At 38.6% G+C, this 23,379-nt stretch overlaps 1 protein-coding gene and 4 pseudogenes across 1 annotated transcript; all 5 read right to left on the bottom strand.

The window, feature by feature from the left end:
* Positions 1-2,026: 2,026 nt before the first annotated feature.
* Positions 2,027-2,739, bottom strand: LOC134703803 (ATP synthase subunit a-like; the record flags this gene model as incomplete). The annotated part of the gene is given in 1 exon segment (XM_063563514.1): positions 2,027-2,739. A coding segment is annotated over 1 exon segment (713 nt), but the record flags the coding sequence as incomplete, so codon positions are not given.
* Positions 2,740-2,748: 9 nt separating this feature from the next.
* Positions 2,749-3,264, bottom strand: LOC134703805 (cytochrome c oxidase subunit 1-like; annotated as a pseudogene).
* A 171-nt stretch (positions 3,265-3,435) lies between these two features.
* Positions 3,436-4,248, bottom strand: LOC134703804 (cytochrome c oxidase subunit 1-like; annotated as a pseudogene).
* A 3,239-nt stretch (positions 4,249-7,487) lies between these two features.
* LOC134703806 (NADH-ubiquinone oxidoreductase chain 4-like) lies at positions 7,488-8,795 on the bottom strand (annotated as a pseudogene).
* Positions 8,796-21,557: 12,762 nt separating this feature from the next.
* LOC134703809 (cytochrome c oxidase subunit 1-like) lies at positions 21,558-22,857 on the bottom strand (annotated as a pseudogene).
* Between the last annotated feature and the right edge of the window lie 522 nt (positions 22,858-23,379).

Below are 23,379 nucleotides of genomic sequence, written 5' to 3' on the forward strand. Positions count from 1 at the left end.
CCTCATACTACCAGCTGGTAGGTAAAATAATTTTTCTGAACAATTTCATTCAAACAGCTGAGTTGACCTAGTCCCTTATGGGCACCTTGAGGGCCCAATAGCTCTAGTCAACCTTGATCCAGACTTTGAGCTACCATCCTGGACCCCTTAAAGAAGGCCATTTTTCTGGGGTGGGAGGTTAGCCTCTCTATGAGCCACATTCTCAAAAAGAATCTTAATAGTTTGGCTGACGACCAAGGCTTAGACCCTAATTTTCTAAGCACTCCTCATCACAAAATTAACCCTACAAAGGGAATAAGAAATACTCTGACTCTCTCATATTTCTCAAGAACTACTACAAACCCAAACCTCTCTATTTTCCTCCCTAATACCCCTCCTAAGATAATAGCCCCAATATACAGGCTAAGAAAAGGAGTTTGTATATTTAAGTGCTCATTAATCCGCAAACTTCTGCTATTAACGTAATTAGACCCAAGTATTACTCTAAATACAATCCGTGCCCTATAAAAAGAAGTGAAGATTAAACCTGTTAGCTCTAATAAATAGCACCCATAAGTTATTCTTCTGTCTATCATTCTTAGCTCAATTATTAGGTCTTTAGAGAAAAACCCTCTTATAAACGGGGCCCCTCTCAAGGACACAATTGCAACCGTTATTGCACCCATTCTTACCGGTAATCCTTGCCACAAGCTTCTTAACCCCCGGATATCTTGGATTCTTTGGTTTCTATGAATAACACCCCCTGCGCCTAGAAACAACAAAGCTTTAAATACCGCATGGGTTACTAAATGAAAAAAAGCTACAGACGGAAGAAGGATTGAAATCGAGAATATTATTAACCTTAACTGCCTCAAAGTCGAGAGTGCGATTACCTTTTTTAGGTCAAACGCAAACACAGCCCTTGACCCCGCTAATATTAGAGTAAATAGTCTTAAGACTATAAGTATTTGAGTCACAAAGGGATTAGCTCTGATAATATAAAAAGAGCGAAGAATCAAATAAACCCCAGCTGTCACCAATGTCGAAGAATGCACCAAAGAGGAGACCGGTGTGGGTGCCGCCATGGCAGCAGGTAGCCATGCGCAAAACGGCATTTGTGCGCTTTTAGTTATACCTGCAAGAACTACCACAAACCCTAAATTAACCCATGTCTGCACTGGGTGGTATATATAAATTAACCACCCCCCTTCTCTTAAAAAAATAGAAACTCTAAAAAGTACAAAAACATCCCCAATTCGATTAGTCAAAGCTGTCAACATAGCCGCAGATAACCTCTTATTGTTCTGGTAATAAGCCACTAATAGGAATGAGGTGAGCCCTAGCCCGTCTCAACCAATTAAAAGTATTACTAAATTAGGAACTAAGATTATAAACACTATAGACAGCACAAACAACCATACTAATCCCATAAACCGCTTGTAGTATGGCTCTCCAGCTATATACCACTTGCAGTAGGTTGCTACACTTCCTCTAATTACCAAAACCGTCCCAACAAAGACTATTCTTACGCTATCTAGTAGAACTCTGAAGCTAAATGAGAGACAATTACTCTCTCAAACAGTAACTTCCAATAAATAAGCTTTTCCAAAGGTCCTCCCTCTAAGAATAAATAAGTATCCAATCAGAATCAGTAAAAGTAACCCTAAGTTACTTTTTAATTGTATGATACTATTTTTACGAGCCATCTCTTAGTAACCTTGACATCAAATCGTCTCCGCATAGTCGCATCACCATAACCAGAAGGGCCAAGCAAATTCTGGCTTCGCAAACAGCTAAACATAGAATTAGTAAAATTAACCAAAACTGATTTATTAGAAACACATGGGTTACAAACAATAAGCCTAGTCTTATTATTTCAAGCCCTACAAATAAACACAAAAGGTGTTTGTTTATACGGAAGATTACAAAACAGCCTATACTTATTAAGAAAACTCCTAGGAATTTTATTCAAATCATAGCTTTAAAACACATAGTTTTCTACGACTTACAAGGCCGTCGCTTCAGCAAAGCTTTTAAAACTACCTACCTTCTATGATCCTCCGTATAGAGACACAATAAGACACAAAAAATATAACACTGAATACACGCGATTGCAACTTCAGCGGCTCCAAAAACACCTCCGCCCATTATTAACCCTTTAATACCCCCAACTCCTGTAAGCAGCCTTCTGCTATTTAACCAGCTAACTACTAACTCTCTCCTGCATATAGTTAGAATTACTTTACCAGCTCCCAGATTTAGTGTCAGACGTAAAACTAATGTTAAAGGGCGAAGTATGCCACTAATTAGCTCAACCACTACTATAAAAGGCACAAGGATTAACGGGCAACCTGTTGGAACGAGACTCATCAACCCCTGCTCAAATCTGCATAAAAGACTAGATAAAACTAAACAAGTTCAAATAGACAAAGCAAAGGAGAACCCGAACACAAACTGCCCTCTTACAGGGAAAAAGAATGGAAAGTTTCCAGACAGATTTAGTATCAGAATTATCATGAACAGACCCCTTATTACTAGAGGAAACCCAGATAGCTTTAGTCCCTTTCCGTTCAATCGAATCATCGAATAAGTAAAGGATAGCACCAAACTCCGAAAAGAGCTCGTACTTCTACCCTTAGTGTACACGTCTCTAAATAGCACGGTTATTGGCACTATAGAAGACAGCAACCATAACGGCATAGACAACCAAATTAAGTTATAGCTGTGAGCATCAAATCTAGAAAAAACATCTATTAACATGACTTTAAATTATTGATTACGCGATTTCTTATAAATATAAGTGATACACGTGTTATAAGGGTTAGTTCACACAAATGGCAATTGGCTATAAACATGCTTCCTTCCTGGATAAAGGTCTCGGGTACCTGCTCAGTCTATTTCACCACATAAACCCCCACTAAATACAACCCCTCGCTGGCTTACTAGAGCCTCTCATAGAAGGAACTTAAAATATATTAGAGACCCAAAAGACACAGCGGACCCATAAGAAGACACCCAATGTCAGTGAGCATAAATATCAGCGTAGTCTATATACCGTCGAGGCATTCCTCTTAGGCCTAAGAAATGCTGAGGAAAGAAGGTAGTATTTACCCCAAAAAATATTGCTATAAAATGGGCTTTCCTCCATTTCTTATTAAAGCATACTCCAACAAAATTTGGCAACCAATGGTTAAGACCACAGAACACCCCAAACACCGCCCCTATTCTTAGCACATAATGGAAATGAGCCACCACATAATATGTGTCGTGTAGAGACACATCCATAGAAGCCCTAGACAGTAAGACCCCTGTTAGCCCTCCCACGGTGAATAAAAACAGAAACCCAGTACTTCAGTAGGCGGCAGGCTTTATTTTGAATTTTCTTCCTGCTATAGTTGCCAGTCATCTGAATACTTTCACCCCTGTTGGAACAGCGATTACTATAGTTGCGGTAGAAAAATAGCCTCGAGTATCAACATTAAGACCTACGGTAAACATGTGGTGAGCCCACACCATACACCCTAACCCTCCAATTCCGATTATTGCGTATACTATCCCAATTAGACCAAAAACCGCTTCTTTTCCAGAGCAATGCATAATTACTTTTGATATCACACCAAAGGCAGGTAGAATAAGAATATACACTTCCGGATGCCCAAAAAATCAAAACAAATGTTGGAACAAAACGGGGTCCCCCCCTCCTGCGGGATCGAAAAAAGTTGTGTTAAAGTTTCGGTCAAACAAGATTATTGTGATGCCCCCTCCTAGAACCGGAATTGAAATAATTAAAAGAACTGCAGTAACTCTAATCCTTAAAACATAAAGCTCCGCTCGTTCTCCTTTCATTTCTAACACTGGCATATTTTTATTGGTCCTAGCAAAGTTAATAGCCCCCACTAGAGAGCTGAGCCCAGCTAGATGTAGTGACACAATAAGAACATCCATCCTAGGGCCCCTATGATAGGGGTACACAGATAAAGGGGGGTAAATAGTTCATCCAGCACCAACTCCTTTATCCGTTCTAAAGGACAGTATTAGTAAATATAGTGCATTAGGAGATAGTCAATAACTTAAGTTGTTTATTCGCGGGTAAATTATATCTTTACCTCCTACTAGCAGAGGAATCAACCAATTACCGAAAGCTCCAATTAAGATAGGTATCACAGCAAAAAAAATTATTATTAAGGCATGCGTTGTAACCACCACATTATAGAATCAATCTCTTTTTAAGAACACTGCTCCAGGATGCCCCAGTTGCATTCGGATCATTAACCTCAACCTTGCTCCAAACAACCCTCCTCAGACTCCGCTATACAGATAAAGGGTTCCAATATCTTTGTGATTTGTTGATCACAGCCATCGACGTCACCAGGACTCCACTTCTCCATAACCCCCTACTTCTTCCTTTTTTAGTATTTTTATCATTTTATTTATCCTTACTTAGAAGCCAATCATCTAGCCTTATTAGCCCTTAGAGCCGCACTAGATTTTAGCCTCTTAATATTTTTTTCCCTATACGCTATAGTAAGATATGCCTTTTCAAACCTTCTATTAGATCCTTGAGAACTTTCATTGGTCCCATACTTCCTTAAGAAGCACTCTCGACGTGAAAACCACAGGTACACACAATACACTTCCAACAGCAAAAGTAAGCCTCTTACAATCACCTCTCATCAAAATTCGTTTCGCATAAATGCCACTTCTAGTATTAACCTACTCATTCCAAAGACCCCTCACGATATTCGTGGTAGAGACCCCCAAACAAGATAAGAAGGAAACCCCTTGAGGACAAAATCCCTAACACTCTCTTACCGTAAAAGAACATGTAGGCAAAAGGTATTAACAGCACTACCTCTACATCAACACGACGAACAAAACTGCTACTAGAAAGAATCGGATAGAAAAGGGCCTCCGAGCTCTTCCATAGGCTCAAATCCACACTCATATGGACTGCACTTTTCTCGGTCTAGACCCGCTTTTCCCTTAGTAGCATAAATAACCCCGTAAACAAAAAAGACACAATGCAGACAAACGCAACTCTTAACCCCCATAACCATTCTTCTAGAAAACTTATGGAAGTGTCTTTAGCTCCCAAAGCCAATATTTTATTTTAAACTATATCTAGCTAAAAAAGGGTTGACACCACTAATAGCCCCACAACCTATCGTTCTTAAATTAAACTACTTTTTTATAAGGAAAAATGGTACAAGCCATTTATAACAAAGTTAGCAGCCCCTCTTTATGTAATTAACTTCCTCACTTAAGAATGAAAACCTAGGCTTAATAATTAGATGCAAACCAATCCTTTTTTTTAAAGTACCATTCTACAAAAAGGAGGTAACAACTACCTATAGTTATGTTTGAAACAAAATATTTTATTTTAAATTACCTTTTTATCATACTTTTGTGGTTTTTACCCACTCTTTTTGAGCCGAAATCAAAACGCCCCTGGCCTAAAAGCAGTTTCTAAATAAATCTCACCAAGATCAATGCCCCCCCTGCTAGGTTAGCCCCGATCACTATCCTCCACATAATCTTGAATTCTGCTTTGTTTTTGTCTACTAACCTTTTTATTACTTATCCTATAAAAAAAGTCAATGTAGAATGTTAGCCTGATTACTGAACCTATAATACAAGCCACGATTACAGCCCTTCCTCTCATTAGAAACACCAATACTTTCGCTAGAAAGCCAAGGAAAGGAGGCATCCCCATCAGTATCAGTAACCCTATACCCCTCGCGGCTCTACTATCTGACCGCCCATTCTTGTTTTTGTTTATTATTAGCACCCATAAAAAAACAGCCCTACCGACAGCGAGTAAACTGCAAAATACCCTACAAAGACTACTTCTTGACCATGTGAGCCCTAACAGCATTCATGATGTATGCACAACGACGAGTACGCGCTTATTACTCGTACTGAATTCTGGTTAAGGGCCCCCCTTACTGCCCCAATTCCAGCTATCAATACAATACTACTCACAACCCCTTAGAGGGTATAATTATTGATAAAAAGACAAGGGGGGCGACTTTTTTGCCAAGTTAATATTAACCCTCTTGCTAACCATCTGCGTTTCTTAATAATTTGAAGGGACCCACGAATGTAGCGGGAAAACGCCAGATTTTAACACTGTACCCGCCCCCCTTATCACCAGCCCTCTCACTACGTGCTGCTCTATCAAGGTTACAAAACCCCACTAGTATCAGAATTGACCCCGTTCTTTGTACCACAAAATATTTTACACAGGGGCTCAGGACTATAGTGACCATCAGGGTTTATAATTACAAGAAATCCATACAGATTTAGCTCTAAACCGAGTCACACCCCTACTATCTCTTCTCTTCTAACCCTAAGAATTGTCCCGATCAATATTACCCCTAATCTCACTAATTTATAGGTCTTACCACAAAGCTTACCATTTCAAGTAAAGGTTACTTATAACACTTGAAAATCATAGGTCTTCTGTCCTTAATTAGACTACTTTACTCAGACTAGTAAGCGCTTGGAATCGCTTTGGTACTTGATTTCAAATCAAAAACTGTTTAACTAGTCTGTATGACTCCTATTTTTAACCTTTTAAATGGTCAGGAATCTTATATCAGGACGGAGCATGCCTCTTCTTGAATGTACGCATACCACGAAGGCTTTGCGTCTGGGTACTTAAACGTATAGACGTCCCCGTCTCATATTTTGAACCACCACATGTATAACCATCCTCCAAACCACACATATACTAAACATCATAATGGCTACCCATACCACATCTACGAAGTGTCAGTACCAAATGCAAGCCTCAAAACCAAAGTGCCGTTGACTGGAAAACTCCCCACGCCATAGTCGGACTAACCTCACCATTAGTCAAAGAGTCCCCACAACTACGTGCATTCCATGAAACCCAGTTAGTAAATAAAACACTCTTCCATACACCCTATCTGCAATAGTGTATGAGTTTCAGTAGTATTCTCGAAGTTGCACTAGGAAGAACACAGTCCCACATAAAATTGTTACCACTAGGCCAATAAATGGCCCAACATCATAATCCTTCAAACGCATTCTCTTATGGGCTTGAGTTACGAATAACCCCTCCTAATTAAAAGACCTGTCTCGAACAGCCTTGTCGACGACGGGTTTGGCGTGCGGATCCCTGGAGGGGGTCATCGCATCCCTAGTTCACACGAGGGTCTTAAGGCATTATGGAAGAAAGTCCAAAAAAAAGAAAAGAAGAACATTACTTCAGACAGAATAAAAAGGGCAACTCCATCACGAAATCTCTTGATTACGAAGCGAGTATGAAACCCAATATCTCCCTCACGAATTAAGTCTCGCCATCATCTAAAAGTTCTCAATAGTATACACCCCAACCTCATTCCTATTAATAGAAATCTGGGAGTTCGATGCAGTCACAAAATTAACCCTACCGCTATTCCGTTTGCCGAGATAGCCACAAAAAAGGGCCACGGACTTGGACCTGGTACATAGTAACGAGAATAAGGATTACGATTCATTGTTTAGGGTATAAACATAAACATAAAGTTCAGCGGTATCCAATGAGCCGCCAGAACAAAAACATCACAAACTCTTCTCAAGTTTAAGGACTCCCTGTGTGACACCCCCTTCCCGTGACAACAACTTCCATATAGGTATAGTCTAAAACATGCCCTAATAAAGCTTATCAGACCCAGGATAAGCAGGAACACTCCACTTATTCACCCTCCCACGCCGAAAACGAGGATTTCCCCAAATAAGTTTAGACTAGGAGGGGCTGCTATGTTGCTTGATCTTAACAGGAAACACATTAAGACTAGACTTGGGCAGACTAACAAGCCCCCTTTATTTATTACTAGCAGACGCGAGTGCCTCATCTTATAGATAGCATTCACATACCTGAACAAACCTGATGAACACAACCCATGCCCGATCATAATAATAATGGCCCCCACTACCCCTAATACCGTGTTGCTAAGCACTCCTAATAGCACAAGCCTCATATGCGCTACAGAGGAATATGCTACCAAACATTTTAGGTCCACTTGCCGTACACACGCTAATCCTGCGTAGACACCTCCTGCCAAGTTCACCACTAGTAGCAGCACAAAAAAAACGCTTCTAAGCCTTATTTGTATAACTATTATAAATCGAAGCAGCCCGTACCCTCCTAATTTTAGTACCACCCCGGCCAATAGCATCGAACCGGCTACTGGGGCCTCTACGTGAGCCTTAGGTAGTCACAGGTGAAATGGATATATTGGTAGCTTGATAAGAAACCCTAGAATGTATAGCCATCACAATCTCATTCCCCTTTTTTTTACTAGCCTTACCACAGAACTTATCCTCCTCCTCAACCCTCTAATATAGAGTTCTCTTACCCCCCATAAGAAAAAAAGAGATCCGAACACCGTATAGATTACTATATACCCCCCTGCCTGTAAACGCTCTGGCTGATAGCCTCAGCCTACAATTAATAACAACAGAGGGGCTAGCACACTTTCAAAAAAAAAAAAAAAAAGAAAGAACCTCCTCACCCTGAATCTTATCACTAAAATTAGGCTGATTCTGATAATTATTAAATTAAATCTTGCTTTCCGGTGGATCTTAACCCTCCTTAGGTAGGAAAGAATTGCTACAAATAGAGTTAGTGTAACCATTAACCCTATTACAAAGTCTGTGGTGTACAACCCGTTCAACTCTACCCCCCCTATCGCGACTCTTGTGGCGCCCATACTTAGAATAGTTAGAACGCTTAACCCAATGACACTCATATTTAGGTTTTTTATAATAATCAATGCAATAAGTCTAATTGCCAACCTTTTAACCATAAGTAAGACAGACTTTATCTGACACATTCAGTGTAAATGAATTATACTAGTTTATATTATCTTACATACACCCTAACTAGAACTACTACACACACACTAGCCATAAGTATGACACATAGAAGAACAGTCCAACACAAACTCATTAACTTATCATAACGTAAACGAGGTAAAGAAGCACGAATAACCACAAAGAAGACCGCAAAAGCCATCATAAAGACCCCGATCAACGCTTCATTTCCCCCGAAAAATATCGCCGCCCTTATAACCCTTCTGAGAAGAATACTAGAGTACTCCGCAATAAATATAACTGCAAACCCCCCTCCGCTGTACTCCACGTTGTATCCTGACACTAATTCCGACTCTCCTTCCACAAAATCAAATGGCGCCCGATTAGTTTCAGCTAGCATACACAGCATTCAGACAACTATAACTACGCACAAAGGAAAAAAGAAAAAAAAGGACCTTTGTTGGAACACCCTAATTTCTTGAAACATAAACACACCCGAGCACAGCACCACACAAAAGAAGATAAATCCTATAGGGATCTCATAAGAAATTCTTTGCGCCATCGCACGAACTGCACCTAGCAAAGAGTATTTAGAGTTAGAAGCCCATCCGGATATTATTACCCCGTAAACCCTGACTCTAGTAATAACTATAAACAGAATCACCCCGAAAACATAAAACACTTCAGCCGACTTATACGGGTATAAAAGCCATCCAAGTAAACTGATAGTTAATATTAGTGCAGGAGCCAAAATGAAGGGCCCTACGTTAGCACGTGTAGGCACAATAAACTCTTTACATAACAACTTACCTGCGTCACTAAAAGGCTGCAAGATCCCTATATAACTCACCTTGGATGGACCCTTTCGGATTATAATGATAGCCAAAATTTTACGTTCCAACAAAGTATAGAAGCCCACAGCGAGAAGCACCCCTACAAAAGGGATAACACCAACAACCACGCCTACTCAGTCCACCAGTGCAGCCTTAGTCGACCCCAAGGGAGTAAAAGAGTCCGCTGACACTTGACAAAGGCTTAATAGGATAGAGGCTCCAAAGAAAACAGCTACTCTCCTTAGAGTCTTAAATAGACACTCGACACTAACCATAATGAGACTGGGCTTAGCTTTGTAATTCACACACAAACAAGAGTATATCTTATAAGACGAGCTTAAATCGTATGCATTAGGTCTGCCAGCTTGTGCCATGAAAGCAAGTATATATACTTATGAATTGATCCTAAATCAAACGCATTAGCTCTGCCAGCTCTCACAAAGATAAGAGCCACTACTCACGGCGCCTTAGGGGCATGAGCCCTATATCCTAATATTAGACCACCTTATCACTAAAAGCTACTTGCCCATTGTACAAGTTCATTAAATTAAAAGTTTAACGCTTCTTAAAAGCTTTAGCTTATTTTTTATTTTAGTTAAGAGCTTCCAACCATATGACAAAATATTTCTCAGGAATAAACTCAATCACAATCGGTATAAATCTATGGTTAACCCCGCAAATTTCAGAACACTGCCCGTAAATAATTCTACACTGGGAAGCTTTTATAGGAAGCCGATTAATTCGACCTGGGATGGCATCTACTTTAATTAGTAACTTAGGGAGTGCAAACGAATGGAGCACATCAGACCTTCTTACAAAAGCAGTTATTTGCACATCTGCTGGAGCCACCATCCGGTTATCAACATCCAACAAACGATACCCTCCTTTTCTAAATGTCTCCTGCTGGTCTTCTATGTAAGAATCAATTGTATAACACGAAATTCTTTCAGCGCTTTCTCTAGAGCTTGGAGTGTCTAAATTGCGACAAAATTCGTAAGATCAGTACCATTGTTTCCCAATCGCCTTAAAATTTCACCGGGGCCGTTTTACTTCTTCTATATAATATAGGTTAATTATAGAAGGAAACCACAACCCTACTAACATCAACATTGGCACAATAGTCCATCAAAATTCTAATCGTTGACGGTTCAAGAAATGGCGATAAGAAAATTTAGTAAGAAGGATTACGCATCCTATATATATAACAAAGACCAACACAGCCACTGCTACTATCATCACAAAACCATGGTACCGGAACAGGTCTTTCCCTAGTTCCCCATGGACAATATCACCAAAATATCGACTCCCGTAAAAAGACATATTTATATTTTTCTACACTTATTAGCCCACTCACGTGCGCTACTTTCGCGATTTACTAATTTTAATAACTTGAAATAAGCTAAAAACTTAAACCATTTCAGGTCTACAGGACGACTCCTACAGAATTTAGGGTATTCAAGCAGCTTGTCCCACACCCACAAAGAAAGAGGGTTTAATAACAACCTAGAGAAATAAATGACTGAAAGACACTGCCCCAAAATGATATAAGGCTCCCGCACTGGGCGAGCACCAATCCATGTTAACCTAATAAACCTACCAACCAACACTCAAAACACTACTTGATTAAACGGGTAAAAACATAAACTTCGATACTTACCTCTGTGAAGACTAGGAATTAGGTATAATACTACAATCGACAAAAACATAACATATACCCCCCCCGCTTTATGAGGAATTGAACGAAGGATTGCATAAGCAAACATAAAATACCACTCAGGCTGAACATGGATTGGCGTTTTTATAGGATTAGCAGGCCAATAGTTTAAATGATTCCCTAACAGCTCAGGATCCACACACACTAAATATATAAAAAAGAACCTAAAGCAAACATAACCAAAAAGATCTTTAATAGTATAGAAGGGGTGGAAGGGCACACACATAGTACCTCTTTCAATACCCAAAGGGTTATTACTCCCTTTCTCATGTAAAAAAAACAGGTGTAAAAAAACAACCGCCACTATCACAAACGGTAAGAGAAAGTGTAAAGTATAAAACCGCTTTAGAGTTGCATTACACACGGTCCAACCCCCTCATACATAGCGGAGCATACTCTCTCCTACTACGGGGATCACTCTAAGTATATTAGTAATAACAGTAGCCCCCCAATATGACATTTGCCCCCAAGGCAAAGTGTAACCGAGGAAAGCCTCCGCCATAGTTAACAAAAACAAATGCACCCCAAAATACCACACTGTCTTATCTAAATAAGACCCATAATACAGCCCACGAGCAATGTGCGCATAAATACAGATAAAAAACATAGAGGACCCATTTGCATGAATATTACGCAACATTCATCCTTTTTCCACATTACGCATAATATGTACTACAGAATCGAATGCCATGTCTTCATGAGCAGTATAATGAGTTGACAATAAAAGACCCCTTAGAAGTTGGATAATTAGGCACAAGCCTAGTATAGAGCCAAACCTTCACCAAGCGTTTAAGTTTACAGGACAAGGCAAATCATAGAACCTGTCATTCATAATCTTCACCAACTTATTAGTACTTCGTCACGGACCAACCCTCTTAGGCGTGTTAATATTATTCACAGTATTGTTACCAACCATCTCATAAGAAAGGCCTACACCTTGTTTATGAGTTTACAGCTCACCACCTCTTCCTCGGCCACCTCATGAATTTTTGTTATATATACAGGCACAAACCCCCCGCACACCGCATTTTTTTATGAGTACACATAAGCTTGGACCCCCCTTTTTACACCTCTGAAGACACCCAAAGTGTTAAGTGTCCAACTTTGTTTTTGCTCCATTTTTACTTTATTTTTAATTAGACTTAAAGCGACCAACAACTTACGCTTCAAAAATTTTTTTATTTTTAAGATACACGCCTCGTTTTCGAACCGAAAACCACATGAGCAACCAGAGCTGGGGTAAATGAGGAAATAAACGTCTCAAATCCCCATTATCCTACAGCTTACAATTAGCTATAGAGCCCAAGTAACTTAGAATTTAAGGGTCAAATTCACCACTTTCTCTGCCAATAATTAGGTTGAATCTCATGTGGTCCTGAAGAATGCTTACTCCCCGCAAAGGCTTTGTAGCCTTTCAAGCATACACTAAAACCAAGTTAATTAGGTGTAAGGAGACCCGTATTGACCAGTTTTTAAATAGACCATAACAGCCTAACAATAAACGAATTAACTGTAATTTTGCTTATCTTATGGATTATTTTAATAAATTATAACTATTAATACACCAATAAACTTTAACTATGAGCATTAATAACTACTGACCCCGTCTTTACTAACATCAGGAACACTGTCTTCTTCACTTACAACCACATTTCTCTGCTCGACTGGCTGACAGACATTAGCTGGGACTTCAGGCTCCACAACAGCTATTTGTTCTTCTAAAGGAACATAGCCACCCTCAGCATGGGGGCCCCCTTCCTCCTGATTATCAGGAACAACTTCAGCGACACCATTCACAACAGCATCTCCAACAGCTGAAATAGTTTCAGGTAATGGGAGCACCCTAACAGTGTCACCCCCTCCGCCCTGACATAAGTCCCCTCCTCCAACGTCTATTCTAAACACTCAGTTTTTATATGAAAAAAAACCATCTCACACACCCCTTAACAGTAAGCCTTTTTTTGCAGCAAACCCCTGCCTAAGCCACTCTCATACAGCCTCTCTAGTGCCCAACACATTCAACAATCTATCACTAAGCAACACACTCATTTACATAAAAAGAACCCTTTTTATAAGTTAATCAGCCTATTATACAATATTATTTATGTCATTACAGATCCGTCACAAAGTATTGCTTTAGCTAAAAACTCGCTCGCTTAAAAGAGACCTTAAAGCTATGCATAAGCTTTTGGGTTAACAAACCCAAAAACTTCAATTAAAATAAAGCTTCGCAGGGTCTTGTTGCTCTTCTTTTACACACAGGCCTCTTCGCTTTACCCTTATGCAAGAAGTACTAAAATTTATTTGCCCCACTTTACTTCAAGTAAGCTTTTTATGAGGCAATCGTGTGCATTTCTTTAGAAAGATAAATTCTAAAAAACCTCAGTGAGATGAGCCTAAAACTAATTAACTCCTCTTAAATTGTTTATAAAGAAAAGCTTTAACTTTTTCTTTAGGAATCAAAGTCCTACGTACTATAATACTTCTTTATAACACCTCAGAGCAATAAACTACTTTTGAGCTTAGCTTCATCAAAGCAACTGGGCCATCCCCCCACGTACAACTAAGCTAGGAAGAATTTGTAGCTCTCAGTTATATTAACATTAGCAACTAAACACAACTTAAGAGACAGGCTATCTGGCTTGAGAATAAGAATCTTATACCCTAAGCAAATTACTGGGATTTTCAATTAACAGCTCAACATTCTAGCTTAATTTATTCACCCAGCGTACACTAATTTCATTAAAATTTTTGCCCAGAAGGCAAATATAGTAATTATTGCTATGTAACCATCCTATAACCAGCACATTTAACAGCCTAACGCCACGTTTATTTACATAAAAAGGCCCTATACAATATTGTCTATAGCACTCAGATCTGTGACAGAACATTGCTTTGCTTAAAAACCTTTTATACGAAACTAACTCACTTAAAAGGGACCTCAGGACCAGACATAAACTTCATCACTTGTAGTCTTTGTAAGTTTATAACCCACCTAACCCCCTTTTAGGCGTGTTAATATTACATACTATTGTTAACACTTACTTTTTAAGACGCTCACAACCTTGTTTACAAGCTCACGCTTCTACGTTTCACAATTTTATTTAGCTTCATTTTGTTGCTGCACACCACATTTTTGTCACCTCTATTTAACCTGCTTTCCTATTTCCTCCCCTCCAGATCAGCCCCCCCAGGCATTAGTGTGTCATTTTGATTTTATTTTATTTTTGATTTACTTTTTTGCTTAGACTTTAAGTGACCCATGAATTACGCTTTGGGAACTTTCATATGACTTGATTTCTATTTATTTTTTGATTTTAAGATACAGATAGTCTAGTTTTCAAACCCCAAAAAATCACATGAGCAACCAAAATTAGGGCAAACGAAAAAAATTAACACCTTAGATCCATTTCTCCTGCAGTTTACAATTAACCACAGGAAGCAAATAGCTTTAGAATTTAGGTTTAAGTTTGTTTTTTTCTACCACTAATTAGGTTAAGTCTCACATGACTCTGAAAAATGCTTACTCACTGTAAAGGGTTCAAAACCTTATCTACAACAGGTTGTAAAGCATAATCTAAAACAAGTTTGGACAGGTATGGGCATTCGCAACTAGATTTTCAATAAAATACACAATGTCAAGTAAAATTAAGTTTTACTTTGACTTATAAGTTATCTTAACTAAGGGCTTTTTACATGCATCAGCAACAGGGTTTCCGTGTAAAAGGACAGGAGAACAGGCCTTGCGGTCACTGTACCGGCCAGGTAACAGGAAATGCGGTACACTATAAAACCTCATTCTTAAGGGTTTCCACAGTGTTTGGTTTTTTTTTGTCTGTTACTAGCACAAATCCATTACACACCGCCTTTTTAGAACCCTTGTTTTATTCTTTAGGTGGGTGATTGCTGCTTTTTGGCTGCATTAATAGACTGTTTTATTTTTTACCTAATTTGCAACCCGTTTTAACCCTATTTTTTAATAAAATAGCAATACTAATTTTAACAAGAACCAACGACACGCCCTACCGCCACTAATTGGCCTTCAGCTTCATAAAAGGCAACCCTTTTTATAAACTAATCAGTTTATTGCGTAGCATTATTTAAGCAATGACAGAGCCAGGGCAAAGCGTTGCTTTAGCGAAAAAGTCCTTTCGTACAAAATTAGCTCATTTTTAAAAGAGGATAGAAACTGAACTAGCTCACGCCGTTCTGAACTCAGCTCATGTTAGATTTTAAAGGGCGAACAGACCCACCATTAGAAGCTTCTACGCCTCTAGGATATCTAAAGCCAACATCGAGGTCGCAATCTTCCCCTCCAATACCATCTTTCGGGAGAAATTGCGCTGTTATCCCTAGAGTAGCTAGCCACACATATAAAGTTAGGAAATACGAGTTAGATTTATATAATAGTGAAAGACTTATTTTCACTGATCTCCCATCAAAATCGTATAAGAGCCAAAAACTCCAATTAAGATAAAGCTTCATAGGGTCTTGTCGTCCTTCTTTTACATAAAGGCCTCTTCACCTTAAAGTTAGTTTAAATTAAATTTTCAGACACAGCACCTTCTTCGTTAACCCTTTCATACCATCCTTCAATTGAAAGGCAAATTATCGCGCTACCTTAGGACGCTCACGTTAACGCCGCCGTTTACAACAAACATTACTCTAGTTGCACTGGGCAGGGACTACCTTTTACTTACATCAAAAGGAAATGTTTTTGTTAAACAGTCGAGAAGTTTAGTTTGCCGAATTCGTTTAAAAACTTTTATTTAGCCTTTAGTTTTTTAAGGTAAAACAAAATAGTAATACCAAATAAATAATATTTTTACTCGTTTTTATCATAGTCACTGGTCCTACAACCATAGGCTTATTTTAAAGTAAATGAATAACCCAATTAATCTTTTTTCCCCATCTGGTTTTAGTTAAAATACACTAATATCTAATAGCCAGTTTAAAGCCTATAGAAACCCAATTTTTTTTTAACATCAATTTTAGTATTTTTCAGCTTAACCCAAAAAATTTTACCCCTTAAATAGTTAAGGAAAATGCTTACACATCTTTTTAAGCCAACCAGATATCTAAAAGCGCGAATAGTATCTAGCCGCTATTCTTTAGTTTAATTAAATCTCTGCCACGATTTCTTAACTCAAAAAAATAACTCTCTTTTATTCGGGAAAATTAAATTCTTAAACTTGTCTTGAAAAACCCTTATGCAAAAGGTACTAAAATTTATTTATACTATTTTAATTCAAGTGCACTTTTCACAAAACAATTATGCACGTCTCTTTAAAAAAGATAAATTATAAAAAGCCTCAGTAAGAGGAATCTAGAACTGACAATTCTAAGTTATATATTAACTACTTTTAACTTATTTATGAAGAAGAAGATTAACTTTTTCTTTAGGAATCAAAGCCCTACTTACTACAATTTTTCTTTATAACGCTTCGAAGTTCTAAGTGCCAAAAAACTACTTTTGAACTTTGCTTCATCAAAGCAACTGGATCATCCCCCACGTGGCACTAAGCTTAGGCCTAACTAGACTATGGAGAATTTGCAGTTCTCAGTTATATTAACATTAACTACTAAGCACAACTTAAGAGAAATACTATCTGACTTAAGAATGAAAATCTTATGTTTTCCCTAAACTACTTAAGCAAGCCAAAGCAAATTACTGCGATTTTGAATTAACAGCTCAACGTTTTAGCTTAAACTATTTGGCCAGCATACACTAATTTCATTAGAACTTTTGCTTGGAAGGCAAATATAATATTATTTACTATATATGCATATTATAGCCTAGCAGCAACTTCCGTTACTGCTACCTTGTTACGACTTTTCACAGGTTTCCCCGCGAGCGACGGGCGATTAGTACTCATCTGATTGTATTCAGGGTAATTTTATTTTTAACCCTTACTTACAAGTCCTTCTTCAAAGGCAAGTTTTCTTATCTTATTTGTCTACTTAGTTGAGCTACCTTTTAGTAGCTCAATCTTTGAATTATTGCTTAAGTTACATCTGTATCCCAGATTAACCTTGTCATAAGCTGCATGTCAATCTGAATTATTTTTGAAGTTGTGCTACATGGGCATATAGCCAATTCTAGTAGCTGCACCTAACTAAAAGTAACTTACCTTACCGAACTCAGCAAGTAAAATAAGAGTTAGCTTCAGTAATAACCAAAAATTTTACCCGGACACTCACCATATTAGAGTAAACAACCATACACACGCACTAATAAGACAAGGCTCAAATGTAGGTGGGTTATCCTTTAACACCCAGGATCCCCTGTTTTCTATCTCAGACACCGCCTATTTATTTCTCTTTGACAACCAAATGTTTAGTTAAGAGGAACTTTTGTTTTAAACTATGGATAACAGGGTATCTAATCCTGGTTTCACTTCATAGATTCGTTAGAAGCTCACTAAAACTTTAGGAATATAACCACAAAAAACCGTTAACATTACACTGCACCTATAGTTTTTTTATAGTTTTATAACACAACATTGACTCTAACCAATCCGCTTAAATTTATATTCGAACTGAATCTAACCGCGGCTGCTGGCATTCATCAATTGACCCCGAATTTGTCAAAAAGCTGGGTTAAAGTTTCCTTTATTAACCAATTTTCCCCACTGATGTTGAACTTGCACTTAATTTGTTCAAGCCCGCATTTAGAATCATGAGAAGCATTTTGCCCATAAATTTAGGGCCATAATCAAACCCTCCTACAGATTTGACACAAGGTACTAAAGTATCCATCTTCCTCATTTTCAATGAGACGCTTTAATTAAGCTACTGTATCTTCTATTTTAGGTTTATTTTACTCTTCGTAAAGGCACCATGGTTTTTATGCACAAATACGACACCACTAATATTACAAACAGTAACACACCAGCTATTAGGATATATAACCTTAACCCGCTTCTTTCAGCCATGAAACTTAGAAACAAAGACCCGCTAATTTCTCTGTACTCGTAATTCATAAGACCCATAAGGACCGCTCTGGCACAACACCTTCTGACGAGAACCATAAACTCTAGATTAAAACGATACACTTCATTGGGGTAGATCCTTAAAACATACAAGAACAGGACTATTACACCCCTAACGTAAGTTAGGAACAATAAGAACCCTAACAACCTTCTAACCTCCAGTGCAACCTCCACACATGCAATTATAGACCCCCTCAATAGCACTAGCCCTAAAGAAATAGGTTGCTTGGCAATTAAGACAATCGAAAACACAGCCATCAAAATTACACATATGACTATAACTCTCATTATATAAACATAATTAAGCTTACGCCCCCCGCTACCACCAGCCCTCATACTACCAGCTGGTAGGTAAAATAATTTTTCTGAACAATTTCATTCAAACAGCTGAGTTGACCTAGTCCCTTATGGGCACCTTGAGGGCCCAATAGCTCTAGTCAACCTTGATCCAGACTTTGAGCTACCATCCTGGACCCCTTAAAGAAGGCCATTTTTCTGGGGTGGGAGGTTAGCCTCTCTATGAGCCACATTCTCAAAAAGAATCTTAATAGTTTGGCTGACGACCAAGGCTTAGACCCTAATTTTCTAAGCACTCCTCATCACAAAATTAACCCTACAAAGGGAATAAGAAATACTCTGACTCTCTCATATTTCTCAAGAACTACTACAAACCCAAACCTCTCTATTTTCCTCCCTAATACCCCTCCTAAGATAATAGCCCCAATATACAGGCTAAGAAAAGGAGTTTGTATATTTAAGTGCTCATTAATCCGCAAACTTCTGCTATTAACGTAATTAGACCCAAGTATTACTCTAAATACAATCCGTGCCCTATAAAAAGAAGTGAAGATTAAACCTGTTAGCTCTAATAAATAGCACCCATAAGTTATTCTTCTGTCTATCATTCTTAGCTCAATTATTAGGTCTTTAGAGAAAAACCCTCTTATAAACGGGGCCCCTCTCAAGGACACAATTGCAACCGTTATTGCACCCATTCTTACCGGTAATCCTTGCCACAAGCTTCTTAACCCCCGGATATCTTGGATTCTTTGGTTTCTATGAATAACACCCCCTGCGCCTAGAAACAACAAAGCTTTAAATACCGCATGGGTTACTAAATGAAAAAAAGCTACAGACGGAAGAAGGATTGAAATCGAGAATATTATTAACCTTAACTGCCTCAAAGTCGAGAGTGCGATTACCTTTTTTAGGTCAAACGCAAACACAGCCCTTGACCCCGCTAATATTAGAGTAAATAGTCTTAAGACTATAAGTATTTGAGTCACAAAGGGATTAGCTCTGATAATATAAAAAGAGCGAAGAATCAAATAAACCCCAGCTGTCACCAATGTCGAAGAATGCACCAAAGAGGAGACCGGTGTGGGTGCCGCCATGGCAGCAGGTAGCCATGCGCAAAACGGCATTTGTGCGCTTTTAGTTATACCTGCAAGAACTACCACAAACCCTAAATTAACCCATGTCTGCACTGGGTGGTATATATAAATTAACCACCCCCCTTCTCTTAAAAAAATAGAAACTCTAAAAAGTACAAAAACATCCCCAATTCGATTAGTCAAAGCTGTCAACATAGCCGCAGATAACCTCTTATTGTTCTGGTAATAAGCCACTAATAGGAATGAGGTGAGCCCTAGCCCGTCTCAACCAATTAAAAGTATTACTAAATTAGGAACTAAGATTATAAACACTATAGACAGCACAAACAACCATACTAATCCCATAAACCGCTTGTAGTATGGCTCTCCAGCTATATACCACTTGCAGTAGGTTGCTACACTTCCTCTAATTACCAAAACCGTCCCAACAAAGACTATTCTTACGCTATCTAGTAGAACTCTGAAGCTAAATGAGAGACAATTACTCTCTCAAACAGTAACTTCCAATAAATAAGCTTTTCCAAAGGTCCTCCCTCTAAGAATAAATAAGTATCCAATCAGAATCAGTAAAAGTAACCCTAAGTTACTTTTTAATTGTATGATACTATTTTTACGAGCCATCTCTTAGTAACCTTGACATCAAATCGTCTCCGCATAGTCGCATCACCATAACCAGAAGGGCCAAGCAAATTCTGGCTTCGCAAACAGCTAAACATAGAATTAGTAAAATTAACCAAAACTGATTTATTAGAAACACATGGGTTACAAACAATAAGCCTAGTCTTATTATTTCAAGCCCTACAAATAAACACAAAAGGTGTTTGTTTATACGGAAGATTACAAAACAGCCTATACTTATTAAGAAAACTCCTAGGAATTTTATTCAAATCATAGCTTTAAAACACATAGTTTTCTACGACTTACAAGGCCGTCGCTTCAGCAAAGCTTTTAAAACTACCTACCTTCTATGATCCTCCGTATAGAGACACAATAAGACACAAAAAATATAACACTGAATACACGCGATTGCAACTTCAGCGGCTCCAAAAACACCTCCGCCCATTATTAACCCTTTAATACCCCCAACTCCTGTAAGCAGCCTTCTGCTATTTAACCAGCTAACTACTAACTCTCTCCTGCATATAGTTAGAATTACTTTACCAGCTCCCAGATTTAGTGTCAGACGTAAAACTAATGTTAAAGGGCGAAGTATGCCACTAATTAGCTCAACCACTACTATAAAAGGCACAAGGATTAACGGGCAACCTGTTGGAACGAGACTCATCAACCCCTGCTCAAATCTGCATAAAAGACTAGATAAAACTAAACAAGTTCAAATAGACAAAGCAAAGGAGAACCCGAACACAAACTGCCCTCTTACAGGGAAAAAGAATGGAAAGTTTCCAGACAGATTTAGTATCAGAATTATCATGAACAGACCCCTTATTACTAGAGGAAACCCAGATAGCTTTAGTCCCTTTCCGTTCAATCGAATCATCGAATAAGTAAAGGATAGCACCAAACTCCGAAAAGAGCTCGTACTTCTACCCTTAGTGTACACGTCTCTAAATAGCACGGTTATTGGCACTATAGAAGACAGCAACCATAACGGCATAGACAACCAAATTAAGTTATAGCTGTGAGCATCAAATCTAGAAAAAACATCTATTAACATGACTTTAAATTATTGATTACGCGATTTCTTATAAATATAAGTGATACACGTGTTATAAGGGTTAGTTCACACAAATGGCAATTGGCTATAAACATGCTTCCTTCCTGGATAAAGGTCTCGGGTACCTGCTCAGTCTATTTCACCACATAAACCCCCACTAAATACAACCCCTCGCTGGCTTACTAGAGCCTCTCATAGAAGGAACTTAAAATATATTAGAGACCCAAAAGACACAGCGGACCCATAAGAAGACACCCAATGTCAGTGAGCATAAATATCAGCGTAGTCTATATACCGTCGAGGCATTCCTCTTAGGCCTAAGAAATGCTGAGGAAAGAAGGTAGTATTTACCCCAAAAAATATTGCTATAAAATGGGCTTTCCTCCATTTCTTATTAAAGCATACTCCAACAAAATTTGGCAACCAATGGTTAAGACCACAGAACACCCCAAACACCGCCCCTATTCTTAGCACATAATGGAAATGAGCCACCACATAATATGTGTCGTGTAGAGACACATCCATAGAAGCCCTAGACAGTAAGACCCCCTGTTAGCCCTCCCACGGTGAATAAAAACAGAAACCCAGTACTTCAGTAGGCGGCAGGCTTTATTTTGAATTTTCTTCTGCTATAGTTGCCAGTCATCTGAATACTTTCACCCCTGTTGGAACAGCGATTACTATAGTTGCGGTAGAAAAATAGCCTCGAGTATCAACATTAAGACCTACGGTAAACATGTGGTGAGCCCACACCATACACCCTAACCCTCCAATTCCGATTATTGCGTATACTATCCCAATTAGACCAAAAACCGCTTCTTTTCCAGAGCAATGCATAATTACTTTTGATATCACACCAAAGGCAGGTAGAATAAGAATATACACTTCCGGATGCCCAAAAAATCAAAACAAATGTTGGAACAAAACGGGGTCCCCCCTCCTGCGGGATCGAAAAAGTTGTGTTAAAGTTTCGGTCAAACAAGATTATTGTGATGCCCCCTCCTAGAACCGGAATTGAAATAATTAAAAGAACTGCAGTAACTCTAATCCTTAAAACATAAAGCTCCGCTCGTTCTCCTTTCATTTCTAACACTGGCATATTTTTATTGGTCCTAGCAAAGTTAATAGCCCCCACTAGAGAGCTGAGCCCAGCTAGATGTAGTGACACAATAAGAACATCCATCCTAGGGCCCCTATGATAGGGGTACACAGATAAAGGGGGGTAAATAGTTCATCCAGCACCAACTCCTTTATCCGTTCTAAAGGACAGTATTAGTAAATATAGTGCATTAGGAGATAGTCAATAACTTAAGTTGTTTATTCGCGGGTAAATTATATCTTTACCTCCTACTAGCAGAGGAATCAACCAATTACCGAAAGCTCCAATTAAGATAGGTATCACAGCAAAAAAAATTATTATTAAGGCATGCGTTGTAACCACCACATTATAGAATCAATCTCTTTTTAAGAACACTGCTCCAGGATGCCCCAGTTGCATTCGGATCATTAACCTCAACCTTGCTCCAAACAACCCTCCTCAGACTCCGCTATACAGATAAAGGGTTCCAATATCTTTGTGATTTGTTGATCACAGCCATCGACGTCCACCAGGACTCCACTTCTCCATAACCCCCTACTTCTTCCTTTTTTAGTATTTTTATCATTTTATTTATCCTTACTTAGAAGCCAATCATCTAGCCTTATTAGCCCTTAGAGCCGCACTAGATTTTAGCCTCTTAATATTTTTTTCCCTATACGCTATAGTAAGATATGCCTTTTCAAACCTTCTATTAGATCCTTGAGAACTTTCATTGGTCCCATACTTCCTTAAGAAGCACTCTCGACGTGAAAACCACAGGTACACACAATACACTTCCAACAGCAAAAGTAAGCCTCTTACAATCACCTCTCATCAAAATTCGTTTCGCATAAATGCCACTTCTAGTATTAACCTACTCATTCCAAAGAC

The sequence above is a fragment of the Mytilus trossulus genome, unplaced genomic scaffold (assembly GCF_036588685.1).
Source record: "Mytilus trossulus isolate FHL-02 unplaced genomic scaffold, PNRI_Mtr1.1.1.hap1 h1tg001190l__unscaffolded, whole genome shotgun sequence".
In the NCBI taxonomy this organism is placed as follows: Eukaryota; Metazoa; Mollusca; class Bivalvia; order Mytilida; family Mytilidae; genus Mytilus; species Mytilus trossulus.